General features: G+C 38.9%; 1 protein-coding gene across 1 annotated transcript in view; it reads right to left on the bottom strand.

Moving 5' to 3' along the window:
• LOC114049453 (disrupted in schizophrenia 1 protein-like) overlaps positions 1-21,572 on the bottom strand; it is a 508,708-nt gene that overhangs the window by 353,884 nt on the left and 133,252 nt on the right. Inside the window, exons 7-8 of the mRNA XM_027870705.1 lie at positions 16,497-16,626; positions 7,897-8,132 (exon numbers count right to left, since the gene is read on the bottom strand). Of these exons, the coding sequence (XP_027726506.1) occupies positions 7,897-8,132; positions 16,497-16,626 (366 nt within the window). The remainder of the gene's footprint in view (positions 1-7,896; positions 8,133-16,496; positions 16,627-21,572) is intronic.

Raw genomic sequence — 21,572 nt, 5'->3', positions numbered from 1 at the left:
GGGAGGGAGAGGGAGAGAGAGAGAGAGAGAGAGAGAGAGACGGAGTGGAGGTAGTAGGTATACAAAATACTGAAAATGATGGATTTTCCCAGATTGAAAGAGAGACTGAAGGATCATGGAAGGAAGACTCCTCACCTGACAGGGAAGCCCAGGAATTTGTGCTTTCCACAGAAGGAGAGATGATTAGGATGTTACTACTGGTGGCAAGAAAGACACTGCCTACTAAATGTAATTGACTCACTTAAGGAGTGATCTTTCAGCAAAGAATTTGCTACTTGTATAGATGTACCAGATAGCTGTACTATGGGATCTGGTGAAGGTATTCTATCTGCATTCTCTCTCCTGTTCATCATTTCTTGACTAACAGGCATCTCTACCTTTGAGAGTTTCCCACTCTATTTAAATTTTGTTTATTGTGTATACTTTTATGAAGAGTTTTGTCTCCATGTAAAGATGTGATTTTTGTTTCATTTCAAACTTTTTCATTTCATTTCACCTCTATAACGGACTAGACCCACATAAGGAAGAAAAGGTCAAAAGATAACTTGAGACAATTGCCTTAGATTTAACCTCAAGGTTATATTAAATGCTTTCATTGATTGCATAAAAGGGAGGCTTCATAAGAATAGGAAATGGTGAAATTAAATAGACAACTTGTGAAATGGAACATCTAGATGAAAACAGTTTGTAGAATGAATCTCTCCAGGCAAAACTGAAATACTTAAAAGTCAATGTACAGCCTCCTTCACTTAAAAAAAAAAAAAGATAGACCTATAGTTATTAGCAAGAACAGCCAATAACTGAATGCAATATACCAGGTGGCAAATGGAAGAGAATTAAACATGGCTTCCTGGTTCAAAAAAATCTAATAAAACCAAAAGACAAGACAGGAAAAAAATATAATTCATGCTCAAGAAAGAACAGATCCTCAATCTGTCACCCAACACATTAGATAATGCATCGACAACAAAGCTTTGCAATGAAAACCTATCAATCTTCCCCTTTCCTTACTCTATTAACCAACACACACTGTGTTAATTGTGTGTAAATATTTATCCACCAAAACCAGCAGGTTCATTTAAAAAAAAAAGGTAAAGCTTGTTGAAAACAGAAAAGCTAAAAGTCATATGAGCATCTTCAGCAAAGCAAAGCTCACCTCATCCACTAGATTATTTTTAAAATATTATCTGCTCTTTTCTTCTATAAAATTTTTAAGAACCCACTCAATAGAGAAAAAGAGAAATATTAGTGAGTGAAGATTATAAAATTACAAAATGCAAGATTAACTAATATGTTAAAGAGGCAGTCCTTTTGAAGTCTCTGAATTTCATCCAATTGGTAGCATTTCGATTACCTCGGGCCACAACCTCACTCTATTAATGAGACATTAAGCCCAGCACATAGCCTTCACACAGATATATTCCTTGGGCATCTCTACTGTGCTCAGGGATTTGCCTCATCTCTCGAAAGCTCTCTTTATTGTTTCTCTGTCTCTTCTGCCTTTAATAAGATATGTATCTGAGGAAAAGAGAAAGGCTATTGATTTTTTCAGTCAATTGTGAGCTGCTGAATTTCATTATTTCAAATCTCATTTGAAGGAAGACCTGACATCGCCCCTTGGATTATTCATTCTGCAGGGAAGTGTGTGGTATGTGGAGACAATGAACAGGGGAAGGGAGAGGCACTCTGAGTGAGCTGTGTCTTCCTGGTGTTATACACTGCAGTTAACCTAATAGAACTACTACAACAGCCACCTGGTTTGCAGCCTACTGCCCTCCACAGTCTATCAGCTCTGAATGAGGATCATCTCTCTGTACCAGTATTCCTCAAAGCATAGAATGTTTGCCTAGGCAGAGCATCTGCATCCAGGGATACTGTTTGATTCATAGCTTGTATGGATGGTTCATAAGGAAATATAACATATTTGCTCTAAATACACAACCAGAGAAAATGCATCCATGAGCCTCCAGAATATATTTTCATGCTTAGCATGAAAAATTTGAGGAGCTGAGAAATGAAGAATGCAGGCAGACATTTCTAAATGGATTGTTAAGGGCAAATGCTCAGACTCACATATGAGCATCATCATAATGATAATTATTGCAATCACTTTATTATTTCTGAGGCACATATTTGCTAGGCATTGGCACAAATACATCTCTTATCTGGTTTTCAAGATACACACACCCAACTAGCCACCAACAGCGAAAAACAAGAAAACTGCCCTGGAGAAAAATGTTATACACCCCAACTATCCACTTTGTGCTTCAAATTATATCATAAATGAATAATATCCATATTCAGGGAAGTGACTCTGAAATTGAATGTTCATCTCTTCTCTTCCACCTATAAAGGAGAGTAGGGTGAGACAAGGACAGACACCAGCTTGCTTTGACAAAGAAATGAGTGAGATTAACATAATCTGGAATGGGAACCAAGCTCACAGAGACAAAGCAGTCATTAAATTTAATTTTCTCAGTCTCTCTTTCTACTTTGCACTCCACAAATTGGTACAGTGGAAAAAGCGCTAGCTCTTGAAGTCAGATAACCTAAATTCAAATACCATCTCTTATACTTAACCCTTTGTGACTTTTGGCAAGGTGATTCACTTCTCTGGGCCTTAGTTTCCTCAAGTGTAAAATGGGGAAGTTAGACAATATGACCTTCCAGCTCTAGATCTAAGATCTTATGATCCCTCTCACCCACATCTACCCCAACATGGTGGGGAAGGTGCTGACTGGTGTGTGACATGCTGCATTTAAGGTGGTGGGAATTCAAATGGAGATATTTTGTAGGCAGCCTCAGGCTTCTCTCATTTCCCTTGTTATGCCAAACCACCATGCTTTTGCATACTGGATTCTATATAACAAAACACTTTGCCCTTTGCACGTGGAAAGAAAACCCCTCTCAGCAACCAAGGTCAAACAGCAGCTCTCCTTGTCATAAACAGGCAGCACTCAACTCCCATCCCTTTATCTCCAAGCTACATGTCCAAACAAATCATTGGAATTGTAAAACTTCTGCTTTCATTTTGAATACCTAAACGGAAAGCAAGTGGGGAAGGGGAGGAATGAAGTTTCCCCAGCCCACACCACACTCATCCAGAGGATTGATTCTCAGTGTGCCAAGGTCACCAATGACGCCCTTCATGCAATCAGACACCCTGCCACCAGTAATAGGCTCAGAGATGCCAAATGCAATTAAAAAGTTTATTGTCAAGTTCATCCAGAGCAAGAAATACATTATTCCTTTTGAACTTCCACACTGCTACTGGAGTGAGTACATCAAAGCCTACTTCTCCATAGACAGCACAGAGTATCTCTGACAAACAAGATATAGCTACTTCTATTGGTAACAAAAGTAATGATAGTGTAAGTCGTTTATTTCTGCAGGTGTTTTATAATCATGACTCTTTGAAAATTCTCTTCATGAAAGAGTATTTTATGATTTTTCCATTTCATATATTACCCAGTTATTCCAAGTCTTGGACAGGCCAAAAAGAAGAAAACATTAGTGGTCTAACTATTATTCACAGATACACAAAGACTAGGAGATGGAACCCCCAGCTCAGCACTGTCCAGAAGAGAAAAAAAATTGAGATAATAATAATGATTCTGTAGCACCAACCGCAAACTCTTCCCAGACTCCCTCTTTGAGATGGTTGGCCTACTCATTCTACTGTACTCATTTTGGCAGGTCAGAGTGGATGTTTCCAGACAGGGGACCAAGGACACAACCATACAGCTACTTGAGAGATCTCAACTCTTTCAGGTTCCTAGAGGTAACTCCAGGGTGGAAGGAGAGCGTATCCTTTCACTCCTATCACTTGTTACTGTTGCTCCTGAGCCCTCACCGGTGTGTTCCCATTTATATAAAATAGTGGTGTCACAATGACACCACTGACTCTTAAATATGAAACCCTCTTGATACACAGTGAACACTTAATAAACATTAACTGTAATATAGGAGCTAAGGAGCATCCTCTCCATAATATGAGAATATAATTTCATTACTTTATCTCTTATGTGTTCTCATCTCTGTCCACCCTCCCACCATGCCCTAACCCCTAGGTTACATATAATACTAAGATCTGTGACTAGAAAAATCCTCACTTCTTTGCCTACTGCCATGGTCACTGTAGTACAGAGGAGTGAGTTCTCAATAGAAGTACATTTGATGGAAAGGGATCATCTTTCCCAAAATGTCTGGGCCTAGAAAGCAAACATTCATTGGAACATACTCCCAGGACCCTATTTACTCTTACGATGACATGCTTATGGTGCTTGGTGACTGCATCATGGGGACAACAGATAAAAGAGTCTGGGAAAAAGAGGAAAAGCCAGGATGTGCACTTAAATTAGGTAAAAGCACAAAGCATTTGAAACTAGGATGACATCACTCAAGAGCCCCTGAGTTTTATCATGTCCCTGAAACAAGGAAAAAATACCATGGAGCAGAGATACGACCAGAGTATCATAATCCCGACAGGCTTCAAGCAAGGATACCTTCACCTAAGGCTCTACTTTGCCCTTGTTAGAGGAGCTCTAGAGAACTCCCCATTTTCCAGGAATCATGAGCATCAGAAAAATTGTTTTCCTAGGCTGCTTTGTTGGGAATCAGAGATGAAATTGAACTCATCTAGACTGAGTGTTAAAATATGTCCTTTTTTTCTCTATTTCTTTGCAATTCTGTCCCAATTAAATATTTCACTATTTCAACATACAGTTCCTGACTATTCTGATACTAAAATGTAAGCTGAATTAAAATAACCTATAAATGTGCTCAGGAAACTAGGTTAGGGTTCAAGTCTAATAAGGTAAATTATAATCATCCAAAATATCCTCACATTAAACCTTAATCCATGTGAGTCTAGAATATAAGGGAAAATAGGTGGCACATCTGATAATTTGTGCCTAGAATATCAACCAGAAAAGAGACTTGAATTTTTACATTTGAGACTGAGGCAGAAGTCCCCATAATAATGTCCACATAGCACAATTTACTGCCCACTGACTATATTATCAAATGTTCTTCCTCAAATTAAACCTCAATAACCTTGCTCTTGGTGGTGTGGGGCTTCCCCAAAACAAGAAGATCATTCTATATGTGATGTCCACTTCCATTAAACTAGCATTCCAAGGAGGGAAATTTTCATGAATGGGTTCAATCATTGGAGGTGTCCCATCTCATAGATGTATTATAGAGTTGAAAGAGAATTAGAGATAATCTAATCCAACTTCCTCACTTTACAGATGAAGAAACAGAGATCCAGAGAGGTGTGCTGCTCAAGGCCAAGTCAGGACTTGAACCACATCCCCTCACTCTGAGTTCAGAGCTCTTCGTACATCATCCTCAGTACAATAAAGTTCAAATTTCTTAATTCTTTTTAGCCTGGTAAACATTAGCCAGTTAGACAACAAGCCTTTATTAGGCAACCAGTTTGATTCTGCTGGGGTTTGGGCATTTTAAATTAATTTTGCAAATAAGCACATAAAAACCCCAAACCCAAAAACAAAAACGTCTTGACAGCCAATCTTTCTTCCTAATAAAATGTGGTAAAATTAAAGCAAAATAGTCTTCTTTACCATTCACCCAGCTGAAAAGTTACTGGCCATAGGGCTATGGGCAAATGATTATCGATAAAGTGGCTGTCCCGGCCCATTCCAACTGCTTTTTATAACTTTGAGGATGTCACCAAAAAAGCAGGATAGCTAGTGAAAACTATAGCAGGAGGCCTTTATTTGGAGCATTTAAAATCACAGAAGGGAAAAAAAAGCTTATTGCTTAACCTGAGACATACAAGGGCACGTGGAGACGAACAGGGGAAAGAGGAAGCAAAAATAAGTCTGGGTTACAGTCCCCAAAGAGACAAGGATACAACCAGCTCTCCAAAGGGACAGGATACGACTAAGACCCAATCAAGGGAACTGTCCGGATCTTCAGCAAAATGAATTTATGCCACAGCAGGAGATGGAAATGCATCAATGACCCAGCAAGAGTCACCTGGGACCCAGGTCATGCCAAACTTTCTTCACGTTTCTGAGCTTGGTGCAGGTAAACTAGAGCTCTATCCCACACAACAGTGCTGCTCAGTCAAGAGGATACAGGTGAGATATTTTCTAGGAAGGGAGAAGCAACGTCTCTAACAGTCATGTTTGATTGACATCCCAACGAAACCAATCCTAGTTGGTTTCCCTGAGATTTGATGTCACAGAGAGGAAGGTACCTATTAGCAAGGTTGCTCCAGGCATAAAAGATCTCAGAAAGGGGTTGAGGAGAAATTGGAAGAAGGAAAGAGTTTCTAGGACAGAGACAGCATTGCAAAAAAAAAAAGCGCCAAGGTCCCAAAAGCTAGAGGTTTCTTAGAGAACAGCAGTGGTTTTATATTTATAAGTTTTTCTGAGTGATTTAAGCTTTGAGTATGTTAGTAAGCCTAGAGTTCAAATGGTTCTATTACTAAATAGATTAATTAATTTTACTGCAGCAGATGGTGACTTTAATTCAAGGCTTCTCTCCAACATAATAATGTACTGTCTTTCATATCCAAAAATGCTGCTGCCACCATAAAACATCAGTAGGGCATTATGAACTTCTATAGCACATATTCTCTACAGTACTCCCTTTGGTACTTTCTCTAGAATTGTTATCTGTTTCATGTGTGTATGACTTATCAAAATTATAACTTCTTTGAGGGCAAAGACCAGGTCCTATACATCTTTTGTATCTTTCAGAGTTCTCAGTACAGAGGGGGTGTTTGTTCAATGATTCCATTGTTCTTTCAGCATTGTTAACAGACGTATCAATACATCTACCCTCTCTTAACTAGTCCCTCTTATGCCCAGTCATGTCCATTTGCAAAACAATTGTCTGAGACCTTTCTTCTGTCTTCACATAGGCCCTTTGTACAGTTCATGCTTTTCTTGTGTTCTTCTTGATGTTATTGTTGTTGTTCAGTCATTTTAGTCATGTCCAACTCTTCATGACCCCACTCGGGGTTTTCTTGGCAAAGATACTGGAGTGGTTTGCCATTTCCTTCTCATTTTACAGAAGAGGAAACTGAGGCAAACAGGGTTAAGTGATCCCAGAGTCAGATGCCTAGTAAGTATCTGAGGTCAGATTTGAATTTGAGAATGAGTCTTCCTGACTCTAGGCCTGGTACTCTATCCACTGCACCACCTAGCTGCCTTTACTTGACACTATCAAAACAAAAATCTACTTGATGCTATCATATTTTTAATTGGTCTCACATTCTGTTCTACTCTATCACTGCTATATTCTTATAATAAGGTATCATGGCATGGTAGATAGAGCGGTAGATCTGGAGTCAGGAAGACCTGAGTTCAAACGTTGCCTCAGATGCTTATTAAATATGTGAGCCTGATCAAGGTAGTTAATGTCTCTTAGCCTCAGTTTCTTCATCTCCAAAATGGAAACAATTATAGCACCTACCCTCACAAGATTGTTCTAAGGATCTACTGAGATCCACATATATAAAGTGACTCAGAAATGTTAAAGTACTATATAAATGTTAGCTATTATTATTCTTATCAAAGTTATTGTGTATTTATGTACTACTGCATATTTGTACCTGTCTCATCTTGCCTGCTAGACTGAAAGCTCCAAGAGAGTAGGAACCATATCTCAATTATCTTTCTTTGAATCTCCCCCAATACCAAACAATGGTTTTCATGTAGTAGGTGCTTCCTAAATGGTTGTTGAATGAATGAATAGCTATGAAATTGAGCAAATTAGAGCCTTAGCTCTAGTCATCTGAGCTACTTGCCCTGCCTAGAAAGTGTTTATGTACTAATGAGCTGATGAAACAATTCGGCAACTGGAGGGTGCCACCACTCACCACAGGCAACAACTAGAAAATAATTAAAGAAGAAAAAATACCTCTTCATAGTTCCAGGGAGCTCCAGACTAAATGGGATCTCATAGGATAAGGCTAGCATGTCATCCAAGGCCTTCCTGACCTCCTGCAGTTCTCCCAGGGGCACACAGCCCAGCAAGGAAGTCAGCTCACAGTCCTGAAATTGGATGAACCTTTCTTGCTCTTCTATATCCCGTCTTAATTGTTGATCTTTTGCTTCTAGCACAGACATCCTTGCTTGGAGGCCTTCGATTTCCTTCTGTAGGGGACAGGCAGAACAGATTTTACAGATTAACCCTGCTAACAGCAAACTGCTTGGCTGATAATGAGTCATTTAAATGAGAGTTAACTGTATGCACCAGAGCAGTGACGGACGCTTCTCCTTCTGAGGCAGGCAGATTTTCTGAGGTTTGCTGAACTGGAAAAATCATGCTGGCTTTACATTTCTGATTAGTTGGCATAAGGAGAAACAGTCCTCCCCAAGCATGAAATAACTGCTGGGGGCATCCAAAAATTTGACTGGAAAAATGCCATAAATGTATAAATTACTTCCATCATAGTGGATACAATGGTGAGATGCCAGGACAAGGAGCATTATCCAATGTAGTCACTTATGAAGTACATAATACCACTCAGCAGGTCTCCTCCAAACCCAGCCAGCTATCCATCTGAGTCCAAATGTGGGAATTGTGTGTGTGTGTGTGTGTGTGTGTGTGTGTGTGTGTGAATAAAGACCATAGAAGCATGTCTTTACAGGGCTATAATCTGGGGCAGGAGTTGGCAAACAGTAAAGACAAATCCTCCTGCCACCTGTTTCTGTAGGGCTTGTGAGATAAAATTTTATTTTTAAAATGTAAAGATCATTCTTAACTCTCAGGTTTGGCCAGATTTGACCATTAGTTTGCCCAATCTAGTGAGTACAAGCAGAGTATTGCTCTTGTCATATAAAATGACATCAATGGCAAGTGCCATCTAGCCTATGCCATGGGCTCAAAAATTGAATTTCTGTCTGCATCCCAAAGAGATCATAAAAATGGGGAAAGGACCCACATGTACAAAAATATTTATAGCAGTTCTTTTGCAGTGGCAAAGAATTGGAAATTGAGGGGATGCCCATCAGTTGGGGAATGGCTGAAGAAGTTGTGGTATATGAATGTAATGGAATACTATTGTGCTATAAGAAATGATGAGCAGGCTGACTTCAGAAAAACCTGGAAAGTCTTACATGAACTGATGCCAAATGAAGTGAGCAGAACCAGGAGTACATTGTACACAATAACAGCCACATCGTGTGATGACTAACTTTGATAGACTTAGCTCTTCACAGCAATGCAAGGATCTAAGACAACTCCAAAAGACTCATGATGGAAAATGCCATCCACATCCAGAGAAAGAACTTTGAAGTCTGAATGCAGATGGAAGCAAACTATTCAAAGCATCATCACTTCTGGAGGTCAGTCAGTCAGTCAACATTTAACTTAGATTGGGAGGAGAGGCTGGGCTAATTCCTAAATGTTGTAGTAGTACTTCAATTCCAATCCAACAAGGATTTATTAACTATCTATTATGTGCATGATAAAAAATAAATAAATAAATAAATAAATAAATGAAATTAAAAAAATAAAAAATATTATGTGCATGATACTGAACTAGATGCTGGAGGTACAAAGACAAAAGGGAAACCAGACTCTGACCTCAAGGAGCTTCTAGTCAGTTAGAATTTCTTATTAGAACCCTACATGCTTCTACTTCCCTCACTAGACCTGGGAAGTCATAAGTGATATATCAATAACATAGGCTTAGGAGAGCTATTAGTTATGTGCATGGCATGGCATCATAATTGGCAACGAATTGGCAAATGCTTTTGCCCTTTCTAATTTTTCAACCATATTGACCTCTCTGTAGCACTTGACACTGTTGACCATCCTTCCTCTACTTGGACATTCTTTCCTCCCTGAGTTTTCAAAGAACTTCTGGTTTCTCCACCTACCAGTTTGAGTTCTCATCCATGTCCTGCTCCTACGTGTCGGTGCACCCCAGAGCTATATCCTGGGACTTCCTCTATGTCTAAACTCTCTCTTGATGATCTCAACCACTCCCTTGAGTTCAACTATCACCTCTAAGCATATGAATCCCTTTTGACTTTGTCCTATTGCCAGCCATGACTTGCCACACTCCAGTCCTGGAATATTCCAACCATCTGCTGTCTTCACTCCTGTTCATGTGCTGCTAAATGAAGCGGGAGGAAATCACTAATCCTTGCTGACTGAGTTCACTTGTAAATTTGTTATCACATATAAAGTAGGCAAGGCAAGAATTCTACCCTACCTAATTTATCTATTATCCCATTCTTTATAGTGGCTGGTCCAAACATTTTCATCTTTTCTAAATCCCCCCAGAGAGTAGTGATCAACAGGGATCAACCCCTTTTCTCCTCCCCCCACCTGCTTATGTGAGGACCCTGCCTCCTACTTCACTGAAAAAAACTGAGGCCATTCACCAAGAGCTCCCTCTTTTCCCCTTCTCTTCTCACACCCCCCCCAACATCATGCCCATTTATCTCTTCTTTTGCTCTAGTCACTGACAAGGAAGTGGCCCTTTCCCAAGCCAAAACCAACCACACCAATTCATATCCCACCAACTTCCACTACCATCTTCCTAGTTTGAACCTAAATGTCACCTTTGTGCAGTATAGTGTGTGGCACTGATCCTCACTGTTCTCCCTATTAAAAAAAACTCTAGTATGGCTCTTTCAACCAACCTGCACTCAATCATACTGGAAAATTGGAGTTCCCAGGGAGAGTGGCCACACTGCTATTACGGCACTCCCATTAGACTAAGAGCTACCTGAGAATAAGAACTATTTGTTTTTTGCCTTTATTTGTAAAGTATACTTAAAAATTCAGTACTTAAAACAGTGCCTAGCACACAGTAGGTGCTTAATAAATGTTAGTGTACTGAATGCCACAACCCATTTTTTTAAAGATACTAAGCCCTGATGTGAGTAACTATATTTCTGTTACTAACGACTAGAACTCCTGAGCCTCTACTAGTCTCTTTCTGTTTAACAAATCAGTAGAGTCAGTCAATCAATAAATATTCATTATGCACCTACTGTGAGCCAACTATTCTCCTAAGCACTGGGGATATAAAGAATGTTTATGCATGATAGTAATAAGGAAGTTTGAAAGAAGGGGGGGATTGGGAGGAAAAGATAATGAATTCCATTTTGGACATGTTGACTTTAAGATAGACATCTTAAAAAGGATATCCACTTTCAGATGTCCAATGGGCAGCTGGCGATGTGAGACTGGAGGTCAATGGAGAGGTTAAGGCTGGATAGGTGGATTTGAGAAAGATAACACCATTAACTTGGGGGAAGGGGAGGCAACAGAAGCTAAGTGACTTGCCCAAGGTCACACAGTTAGTAAGTGTCAAGTGCCTGAGGCCAGATTTGAACTTAGGGCCTTCTGACTCCAGGGCCAGTGCTCTATCCACTGTGCCACCTAGCTGCCCCTGACACTATTAACTCTTAATCAGAGACATTTATTAAACAAAAGGCAAAGCAAAAGTAAACAGAATATAACATTCTACCCATAAACTTGGGACACACTCTCCCACCAATATAAACAATGTCCATAGGGAAGAATGGCACAAACTTATGGAAACATATTAAGGGGCACTTAAGGGACCACATGTGCCCAGGCCAAGTCAAAGCTCTGGCCTGCAGGTCTCAATGCCCTTTACCCCCTCCAGGAATAATCTGTGCACTAATTCACTTGAGGAAGGGGCCGCAACCTCTCTGGGCCCCTCAGCCTTCATGCTGGCTGGGGCCACTTTTCACAGGCTATTCTTCCAGGCCACTGAAGTAGTGTTCAGCTCTTTCAGCAAAGCAGAAACTCTAAGCCTAGGATTGTCCCAGCTTTTCCAGTTCTGCTTCCTTGGTTGGACTCTAAAGGGTCTCTATTTCTCAGGCAGCAATTTGCAATGTAATCTCTGTCGTCTGCTTCCCAACCCTACAAGAGATCTCTGAACCCTAAACTCAGCTCTGGTCAGTTCCCAGAAAAAAGGTTTTTCTTCGTCCAATCAGCTCTTCTAGGCAGCAGAAGGCGATTCGGTCTCTGAGGTCTTCCTGTAACCCAGCTCTGAGGTCTCTTACATGAAATGACTTGCCTCATATCAGACATATGTAAATAAGATGCTAGGGAAAAAGACACGATGGATATCTTTACCCTGAGTAAATATGGGATGCTTTCTCAGTATTCTTCCCACAGTTCTCCTTGTTTCTGCCTCTTTTCACAAAATTATGTAATTAGAAAGGTGGGTAGGCCTTATACTCAGCTAACGCCACATTCTCGCTCACTCCACATATCCAATCTGTTGCAAAATGTTGTCATTTCTACCTCCACAATTCTCCACTCACATATTACTGACCCAATTGTGGTGCTCATCATATCCTTGGCTAGATTAATGCAATTATTGCAATTGCTAGATTATTGACCTCCTAATTAGTATCTCTCACCACTCCAACCCATCTTCCACATAGCTGCCAAAATAATTTTCCTAAAACACAAATCTCACCACATCACCTCCCCTATTCAATAAATTCCAGTGACTCCCTATTGCTCTAGGAACAAATATAGTTTGTTTGTTTGGCTTTTAAAGCTTTTGCCTGATCCCTTCCTGCTTTTCCAGTCTTCTGACATTTTGTTTTCCCTCTACACACTCTGCAATCCAGCTGTGTTAACTTACTTGCTTTTCTTCATTCACAACATTCCATCACCCATCTCCATCCATGCCTTTGGGTCACTGACTGATCCCTTTGCCTGCAGTTCTCCTTCCCATCCCCTTGTCATCACCTCTTAGAATCTGTAGCTTCTTTCAAGACTCAGCACAAATGCAGTCTTCTACAGAAGGCCTTTCCTGATCTTTCCCCTCTTCTCCCAGATAATGGAGCTTCCCCTTTGAGGTTAACTTTCATCTATTCTGCATGTACTTTGTATGTACCTAATTATTTATGTGTTGTCTTCCCTGCTAGAATGTAAGCTTCTTGTGGGCAGAGACTGTTTTTGCCTTTTTTTAATTCCCATCACTTAGCACAGTGACTGCACCTAGTAAATATTCATTGGTTGATGAGTCTCCTTCCTGAACTCCAGGCTTATATTTCCAATTATCTACTGGACCTTTTAATTGGATACCCCATAAGCATCTCAAACTCAAAATATCCAAAACAGAATTCATTATCTTTCCCCCTAAACCCACCCTTTTTCCTAATTTCCCTATTTCTGAAGGTACAATCATCCTTCAAATTTCCCAGGTTCACAACATCAGCTTCTCATCCACTCTTAACTTTCTCTCACCCTTCAATTAGTTGCTGGTGTTATTTGTACCTTAACAATATCTCTCCAGAACCTGTGTTCTCTCCACTCGCATCATCATGCTCATCCTGGTTCAGGCCCTTATTACTTTCTGCCCAGACTATTGAAACAGATTCCCACTCAGTCTCCCTGTTTCGAATCTCTTTCCTCTTCAATCCATTCCTCAAAAGACAAATTGATATCTCTAAAGCACAGGTCTTACCATGTTATTACCCTGTTCAAAAGCTCCAGTAGCTCCTTCTTGCCTTTAGGATAAAATGCAAATTCCTCAGTTCACATTTAAAGCCCTTCACAATCTGGCTTTGACCTACTTTTCCAAGTTTACTCCATATTCCTTTCCCCCATGCACTTTGCAATTGAGATAAATAAGCCCACTTAGTGCTCCCCATATACAACATTCTGTCTTCTGCCTCCATGGCTTTGCATGGGCAGCCATTCATGACTGGAATTCACTCCCTCCTTGCTTAAGCATCATAGAATTGCTAGTTTTCTTCAAGCCTCAGGTCAAATGCCAACTCCTATGTAAATCTCCCCCTGACCTCATCAAGAGCTCGTGCCCTCCACTCCAGAAATTGCTTTGCATATAATCTGTATTTACTTATATATGTACATGGATGTCTACCCCAACCCTGTCAATTCTACACCAGGAATTCTCTACACTGATAAAAAAAAATCATAGGTCCAAACAAAAACAAAAATGCAGAAATCAGAGATCAAAAGCAACTTCAAGTTCTAAGGTCACTTGAAAATTCATAAGAGTTCTACTAGACATCCTTCCTAGCCTGGAAAAGATAATTCATAAAATCAAAGCAAGAACAAATTATTAGGAAGGGGCTAAGTATCTGACAGTATCTAACCCTCGGCTCAGTTCATGCCAAGGGAACCATGGAACCAGGCTAGAGGATTTATATTCACTCTAGGAAGGCCCTACCTCACCATCTCAGTCCAAGGCTAAATACTTTCTATCAATATACTCAAACACACTATTCCCAGAAACAAGGTTTTTCTAGGTGACTGCACTGGACCATGGATGAACCTTATTACCAGCAGGCAGCTATATGATACAGTGGATAGAGAGGTGGGCCTGTAATCAAGAAGACCTGAGTTCAACTAATGCATTATTGGTGGGGTTGTGAACTGATCCAACCATTTTGGAGAGCAATTTGGAACTACACCCAAAGGGCTATAAAAATGTGTATATCTTTGACCCAGAAATACTACTTCTAGGGCTGTATCCCAAAGAGATCATAAAAATGGGAAAAGGACCCACATGTTCAAAAATATTTATAGCAGCTCTTTCTATGGTGGCAAAGAATTGGAAATTGAGGGGATGCCCATCAGTTAGGGAATGGCTGAACAAGTTGTGGTATATGAATGTAATGGAATACTATTGTGCTATAAGAAAGGATGAGCAGGCTGACTTCAGAAAAACCTGGAAACTGATGCTGAGTAAAGTGAGCAGAACCAAGAGAACATTGCACACAGTAACAGCCACATTATGTGATGACTAACTTTGATAGACTTAGCTCTTCTCAGCAATGCAAGGATCTAAGCCAACTCCAAAAGACTCATGATGGAAAATGCTATCCACATCCAGAGAAAGAACTTTGGAGTCTGAATGCAGATGGAAACATACTATTTGCTCTCTCTTTTTTTGTTGTTGTTGTTTTGTTTTGTTTCTTCTTTCTCGTGGTTCCTCCCATTGGTTCTAGTTCTTCTTTGCAAGATGACTAATGTGAAAATATGTTTAATAGGAATGTATATGTAGAGCCTATAACATATCAGATTGTACACCATCTTGGGAAGGGGAGAGGGGAAGGAGTGAGGGGAAGAAAATTTAAAACTCAAATTCTTATGGAAGTGAATGTTGAAAACTAAAAATAAATTAATTAATTAATTAAAAATTAAATAAAATTCTTTAAAAAAAAGAAGACCTGATTTCAAATCTAACCTCAGGCACTTGCTAGCTATGTGACCCTGGGCAAGTCACTTAATCTCTGTTTGCCTCCATTTCCTCAACTATAAAATAGAGATAATAATAGCCCTTACCTCCCAGGGTTATTATAAAAATCAAATGAAATAATGTTTTAAAGTACTTAGCAGGGTGCCTGACACATAGTAAGTGCTTAATAAATGTTTATTCCCATCCTCTGCCCATCTGAATCCACAATCCTATGGCTAGGGCAGTGTTTAGGGTTGAATACCAAAACCAAATTACTCTGTAGAACTCTTACTATCTGCCATTCAGTACAACTTTTTGTCTTATAGTCGACTTTGAAACCTAGTTCCAGGTTTGGTCACATCCTAGGAAGCCAATCAGTGGTTCCTGCCACAGCAGAAAGCATTAAGCTGTGAATATAAAATTGTGTGTCTGTGTGTGTGTTGGAAAGGGTGGGAAACACTAAGCTTGTGTACTCGATTACTTTGAGATCCCGTAACTAAGCTTCCTATCTCAGACAGACTTTGCTTCAGTGTTGAAGTCTACTTGTCTGTGATAAGTCATGTCTACTTCTCCAATTCCCAAGTATGTATCTGATCTTAACCCATTGCTCTATTATGATTTCGAATTTGAGTGATCTCTGGCTCTCAAAGCTAGAAGTCTTAAAGAGAATACTGACTAATTATTTGTTGGACATCTTGAAGATAAGTCAACAGTTAGACTGGGTCACCTTGAAAGTCTGTTTTAATAGCTAAGATTCTGTGAGTTTATGATTGCTGACCTTGGACTCACTGCCTTATACTGACCTCTAGTTGCCATCCATTCCTTATATTGCACCATCCCAGTGATTGGCTTTTATCCATTATTTCCATTCCCTTTCCCAGCACTGGTTTATATCTTTCTGGTCTACCATTGCCCACAGTTTGGTGCAATAAAGATTTTCAAATGGGATTGTGTTTTGCAAAATTCTTTTTATCGTCAAAAAAAAACCTTCAAAGGTTAGCATGATCAAAGATGACAAATGAGCCTAGAAAACACAAAGTACATATTTAAAAGATAATGAGGTATGTCAAAAATAGGCACAAAAGCCACTGTTTTCAGCCCCTCGTTTATAATGAGATTCATACAACCCCTGTGACAGTCCTCTTCCAATCACTGCTTAGAGAATTTTATTGGATTCCAGCCAAAGCTCTAATTGCTACACTGAAGCAAAGAAAAGATTTCCAATTTATCCCATTTGCCTCAAATGGCTGCAAAATGACTTTACCAGTAGTGCATTTTTCTTCCAACTTCATCATCCTTTTACCTGCAATTGCTGTTTCTCTTGAAGAAGCCAATCTCTCCTAGTGATAGAAACCTGGAGTCTGTCCTGAACTGCAGATTCTGTGAGGTTGGTGTCCATTCTAAGCTGGGGTTGGGTTTCTTCACTGCTGACCCTTAAGAGGTAAAAGAGTAAAACTTTATATTGGAGCAACCTGGTAAATAAATTCTGGAAATCTTAACATCAGTAAAATGTCTTTATTGGCTTATAAAATGGTCACCATTAACATTCTAATCAAGGTCATGGAAATGCAGGATCATAGGTTTAGAGTGGGAAGGAATCATGGAGGTCATCTATTCTAAACTCCTCATTTAACAGAAGAGGAAACATAAGACCATAGAGGTTAAACACAGACCTTAAGAGAGAGAGGCAGGATTTGAACATAGGTGCTTTGGCTCCAAAACCAGCACTCTTTCCATAGTACCGAAGTGCCTCTCAAAAATAAGATAAGATGCATAAACTGGATTTATAAAGCAATTGCTAACGTCTTCCCCTTTCAGATTACATTCTAGCTACTCTGGATATTTTTGTGTATGTACACAGTTGTTTACATGTTGTCTCATCCATTAAAGTGTGTGCTCCTTGAGGGCACAGAATGTTTTTTGCCTTTCTTTTTATCCTCAGACTTAGTACAGTGTAAACAATAAATACTTGTTAACTGATTGATTGATTGGTTGATTGGTTGATTATCTAAGGCAGAGGTTCCCAAACTTTTGGCCTACTGTCCCCTTTAAAAAAAATCATTCAGCGCCCCCATGGAAATCTGCTTTCTTTACATTTTTTTAATTTGCATTATTTCAAAAAATATATAAAATATATTTTAAATGATGCTTATAAATTATTGTAAATTTGTGGGGTTTTCCTGCATTGAAATTCTGATGATGTAATATTGTGTCATGTAACCATATAGCACCGTATTGTAAACAAGTCATTACACACACATATTCCTTCGGATTCAAGCTGGACTTCCCAACAATGTGCAACAACCTTGACTGCCAGCATTTGCTTGTTAAGACTTGTCAGCAGCCTTGACCACTGATTGGTTATATCTTGCATTTTGTGTGTTTATTTGGAAAATAATGTAATCACTACAACTTTAAGGTTTTTCAAAATTTTCTTCTCTTCTTTCCTTATGCTTCCACCACCCCCTTACTTTTATTCAAAACCCTCTAATTGCACCCAAGGCTACTACCACCACCCCCATTTTTCCAGCACCCCCTAGAGGGTGGTATCACCCACTTTGGGAGCCTATGAATTGAGGGTTTTGTATTTTTTTTAATGTGACAAATTCACAGATGTTGGATCAGGGATCAGCAGAAAAGCTCTCTTAAGGAGCTTTTAACATATTAAGAGATGTATAAGCATGTTCTTTTTAATCTCTACTGCAATCCTTTGGTTTTTATTTGAAGATAAGTTCTACTTTGTTAAAATATTGGAACATGTCTATGTGCCTAATAGCCACAAAATCAAAGATACCTTTTAAATTAATTTTATCATTTAGTAAATCACCAAGGATGGCTTATCCTGCAATTAAATCTTAAGACTTGCTATATCTCTGTGACATCTGTCAGTCTGAGGTGTAAACTCTATGTCCTAAAAATGTCAAGTTAAGCTTTCCACCTTTAGTTCATGGCCTGGCTTCTCCCACTTCATAATTTTACACGTTTGCCTGAGAGGTTCTCACTAATTTTGAAATTTCTCTAAGAGAAGGATGAGGTCTTCCTTTTTTTGCTGCAAACTACCAAAGAAACTTTTATTTCTCTATATCTTAGTAAGTAAAATGTACTAACCCTAAATCCAACTACCTCTCCCAGCTCCTCAATAGAAGCTTACTAAAAGCTCTTCTCTCTACCTCCATGCATTTTGTTTCTTAAAATCCTGAGATGTACAATATTGTATTGCAATTTACTTGGTCTTTATAGGAAAAATGATAATAATAATAACAAAGTCATATTCACCTAGGATCCCCAGATCAATGGACTTTTACAGAATGATAGAGTCTCATTCTACTCCCAGATCATTTCATTCATTTCTGAATGCCTTTGACCAACTCCATTTGTTATGAACATAGAGTTTAAATATTTTATATATGTCTTGTCATCTTTTTCACATATATGACTGCAAAATTAATGATAAAAATGTCAACAATAATCAATATTCTCCCTAACAGATCTGCAGATTTCTTTTGTTTCTCCCACACAGTCCAATGTTTATGGAGTTCGATAGGTATGCATTGATCGATTGAGCTCCTATACCCTTCAGCCTTGTCAATTTTTGCATCTGAAAAATGGAATGATACTCATCATATACCAACAAACTATGTACTACATTGTTGTTGCTGTTTTCAGTTGATTCAGTCACATCCAACTCTTTGTGACCCCATGGGGTTTTCTTGGCAAAGATACTGGAATGGCTTACCATTTCCTTCACCAGTAGATTAAGGCAAAAAGAGGTTAAGTGACTTGCCTAGGGTCACACAGCTAGTAAGTATTTGAGGCCAGATTTTAACTCAGGTCTTCCTGATTCCAGGCCCAGCTCCACTGATCCACCTAGCTGTATCATGTACTATATAACCATAGCATTCCAAGAATGTGGGGGAAAAAAGGGGGGTGGGGAGCAAGTTTGAAGATAAAAGAAAAGGCTTTCATCTTGTCTTAATTATCTGTGAAAATGGAGGGTTACAGTGACACAGATGATGGTTTTGCAAAGATTCTTTGCACCAAACTTACTTCCTATACTGCTTTGATTAGGTTAGTATTAAGATTTGTCTGGATCTCCTAAACACATACCATCTGGATAGGACTGAGGAAGGGGAGCTTGTCTGAAATTTAAAATTAATCACAGATGATCTATGAGATAGATATTCCATGGATGGAATTGGAAACTGGCCATATTATCATATGCCATATTCATTACATAATCCAAATGACAGCCCCCTGTGAAATGCCAGTATTCTAAAAATAGAAATGAAGCCACAGACAGTTGCTATGATCTACCCCAGGCCACAGTGTGATCCAGTAATCAAGCAAAGTCTGGTTTTGACCATGTGTCTCCTCCTTGCTCTGCCAGGTCATTCTTTAGTATTTTCTGACTGTGTTTGCTCTGTTTATGTGTAATAATTCCCAACAAGTCTCCCTCATCAATGCAAATTAGTACAATTCTGCTATAAACTAATCAGTATATAAAATGATCAAATCACTGAGGGTCAAGTATTAAAACATTGGTATGCTAGAGTGGCACTCAGGCAAAGAATGTGTATGCTGATGGAAGCTCTATGTGTATTTATTGTCTTACATGCTCCAGTGCAAATTAGGCAGACCCTTGTTAAGCACTTTTGCTAAAATAAATAAATAAAAAATAAAAAAAAAACTTTGACTCTTCTATTTGGTCCTCTTCACAGGAAGGGAAAAACAATAACTTTGAAGTTAAGATAGAATCCCACCCCCATTGAAGAATTTCAGCTGAAATTGACACAGCAGCAGAATCTGTATTCTATCAATTACACTCACTGCATGACTATTATGTGTGAATATTCCTGTCATATTTGAAAAAAAAAAAGGAAATAGACAGCCATCTGTGTATCAACTATTCAAGTGCCAGACTATTAATGTGTATGTGCTTTGTGATGATTACACATCATTGCCTCCTCACCAGCCAAAGAGTATTCAGACTTTCCCAATGCTTTCAAGTGCTCTTTGCTTTGCTAAGGGGGCCACCTCCTGAAGCCTTCATAGAGGGAATCCTGATTAGTCAGTAAAGAAGACAGACTATCCATCTTCAAGCATATTTTATTACACAAAGCATTCATTAAAAAAAAAACGTGCATACACTGTTTTCTAAGAAATTTATGCACACCACTGGGGGTTCTTTATCAGGCACATTGGATGCCAATCACTATACTGGGGATATCAAAAGATATTCCATGCCACAGCTAGGATCAGTGAACTTTAGAGTTGAAAAGGGACTTGAAATTATTGATCCAGAGCCAGAAGGGACCTCCGAGGTCACTTAGCCCAAGCCCTTCATTTTAGATAAGGAAGCTGAAGCCTAGAGAGATTGACAAATGACTTGCCTAATTTTATGTAAAGAATAAGCATTAGGGGTCAGATGGTATGGACACCAAAGTCAAGGCTCTTTCCACTGTACCATAAGCTGCCACCTAAGAAATTGTGCAGTCCAAGTCATTCAACTTGAAGATGAGAAAATACAAGGCTCATGTAAGTAATTATACTTGTAAGTTCCTTTAGGGAAAGGATAATATCATATATCTTTATCACCCAAGTACCTCATGACACGTTACACATAGTAGGCATTTAATACACATTTTGAGAGTGAATGAACAAATTAATATATGAAAATTGCTCTTAAGTCACTTGCCCAAAATTACAAAACTGGTGGCAAAACTGAGATAAAAATTAAGTCTACTGAATCCCAGGTCTGAGATCTTTTCATTATGCCCCATTCACATCTGAATTGTTTTTAAATTTTCATTTATTTTATTCTGAACTTAAAAAATAAAACAAGCATTTCTATAACTTAGTAGAAAAGGAAAAAAAGATTGCACATGAAGCTGCAAATCTATTACACACAACTTACTATTCCTTTTAAATATATAATAAAGTTATCATGTAACTTTCTTTTTTTTTCCCTTTTTTCATCCTTCCCCCACCCCTGTCCTAGAGATGGCTACCATTATACACAAATGTGTGTGTGTGCGTAATCATTCTATATGTACTTGTATTGATCAGTTCTTTCTCTGGATGCAGATACATGTCTGAATTATTGAGCACATACAGTACACACACACACACACACACATGGTACCCCGCCCAAAGATAACAAAGGCCTTCTCAGGTTACCATGTACAAATCCCAAGTCCAACTGGACTCTCACATTAGTGTAATAGATTAAAATGAAAAATAAACTTGTAACTTAGGAAGTGACAAGTCACTGGGTTTCTTTGGACCTCAGTTACCATTACAATAAAGTAAAGTAAATGAAAATTCTTCACTTTTAATATCCAATTCTTTACAGCATTGTATTTATATGCAAAAGTTTTAT

The sequence above is a fragment of the Vombatus ursinus genome, unplaced genomic scaffold (assembly GCF_900497805.2).
Source record: "Vombatus ursinus unplaced genomic scaffold, bare-nosed wombat genome assembly UNPS02014798.1, whole genome shotgun sequence".
Lineage (NCBI taxonomy): Eukaryota > Metazoa > Chordata > Mammalia > Diprotodontia > Vombatidae > Vombatus > Vombatus ursinus.
Note: the sequence above shows the minus strand (reverse complement) of the source record. Positions and strands in the feature narration are given on the sequence as shown.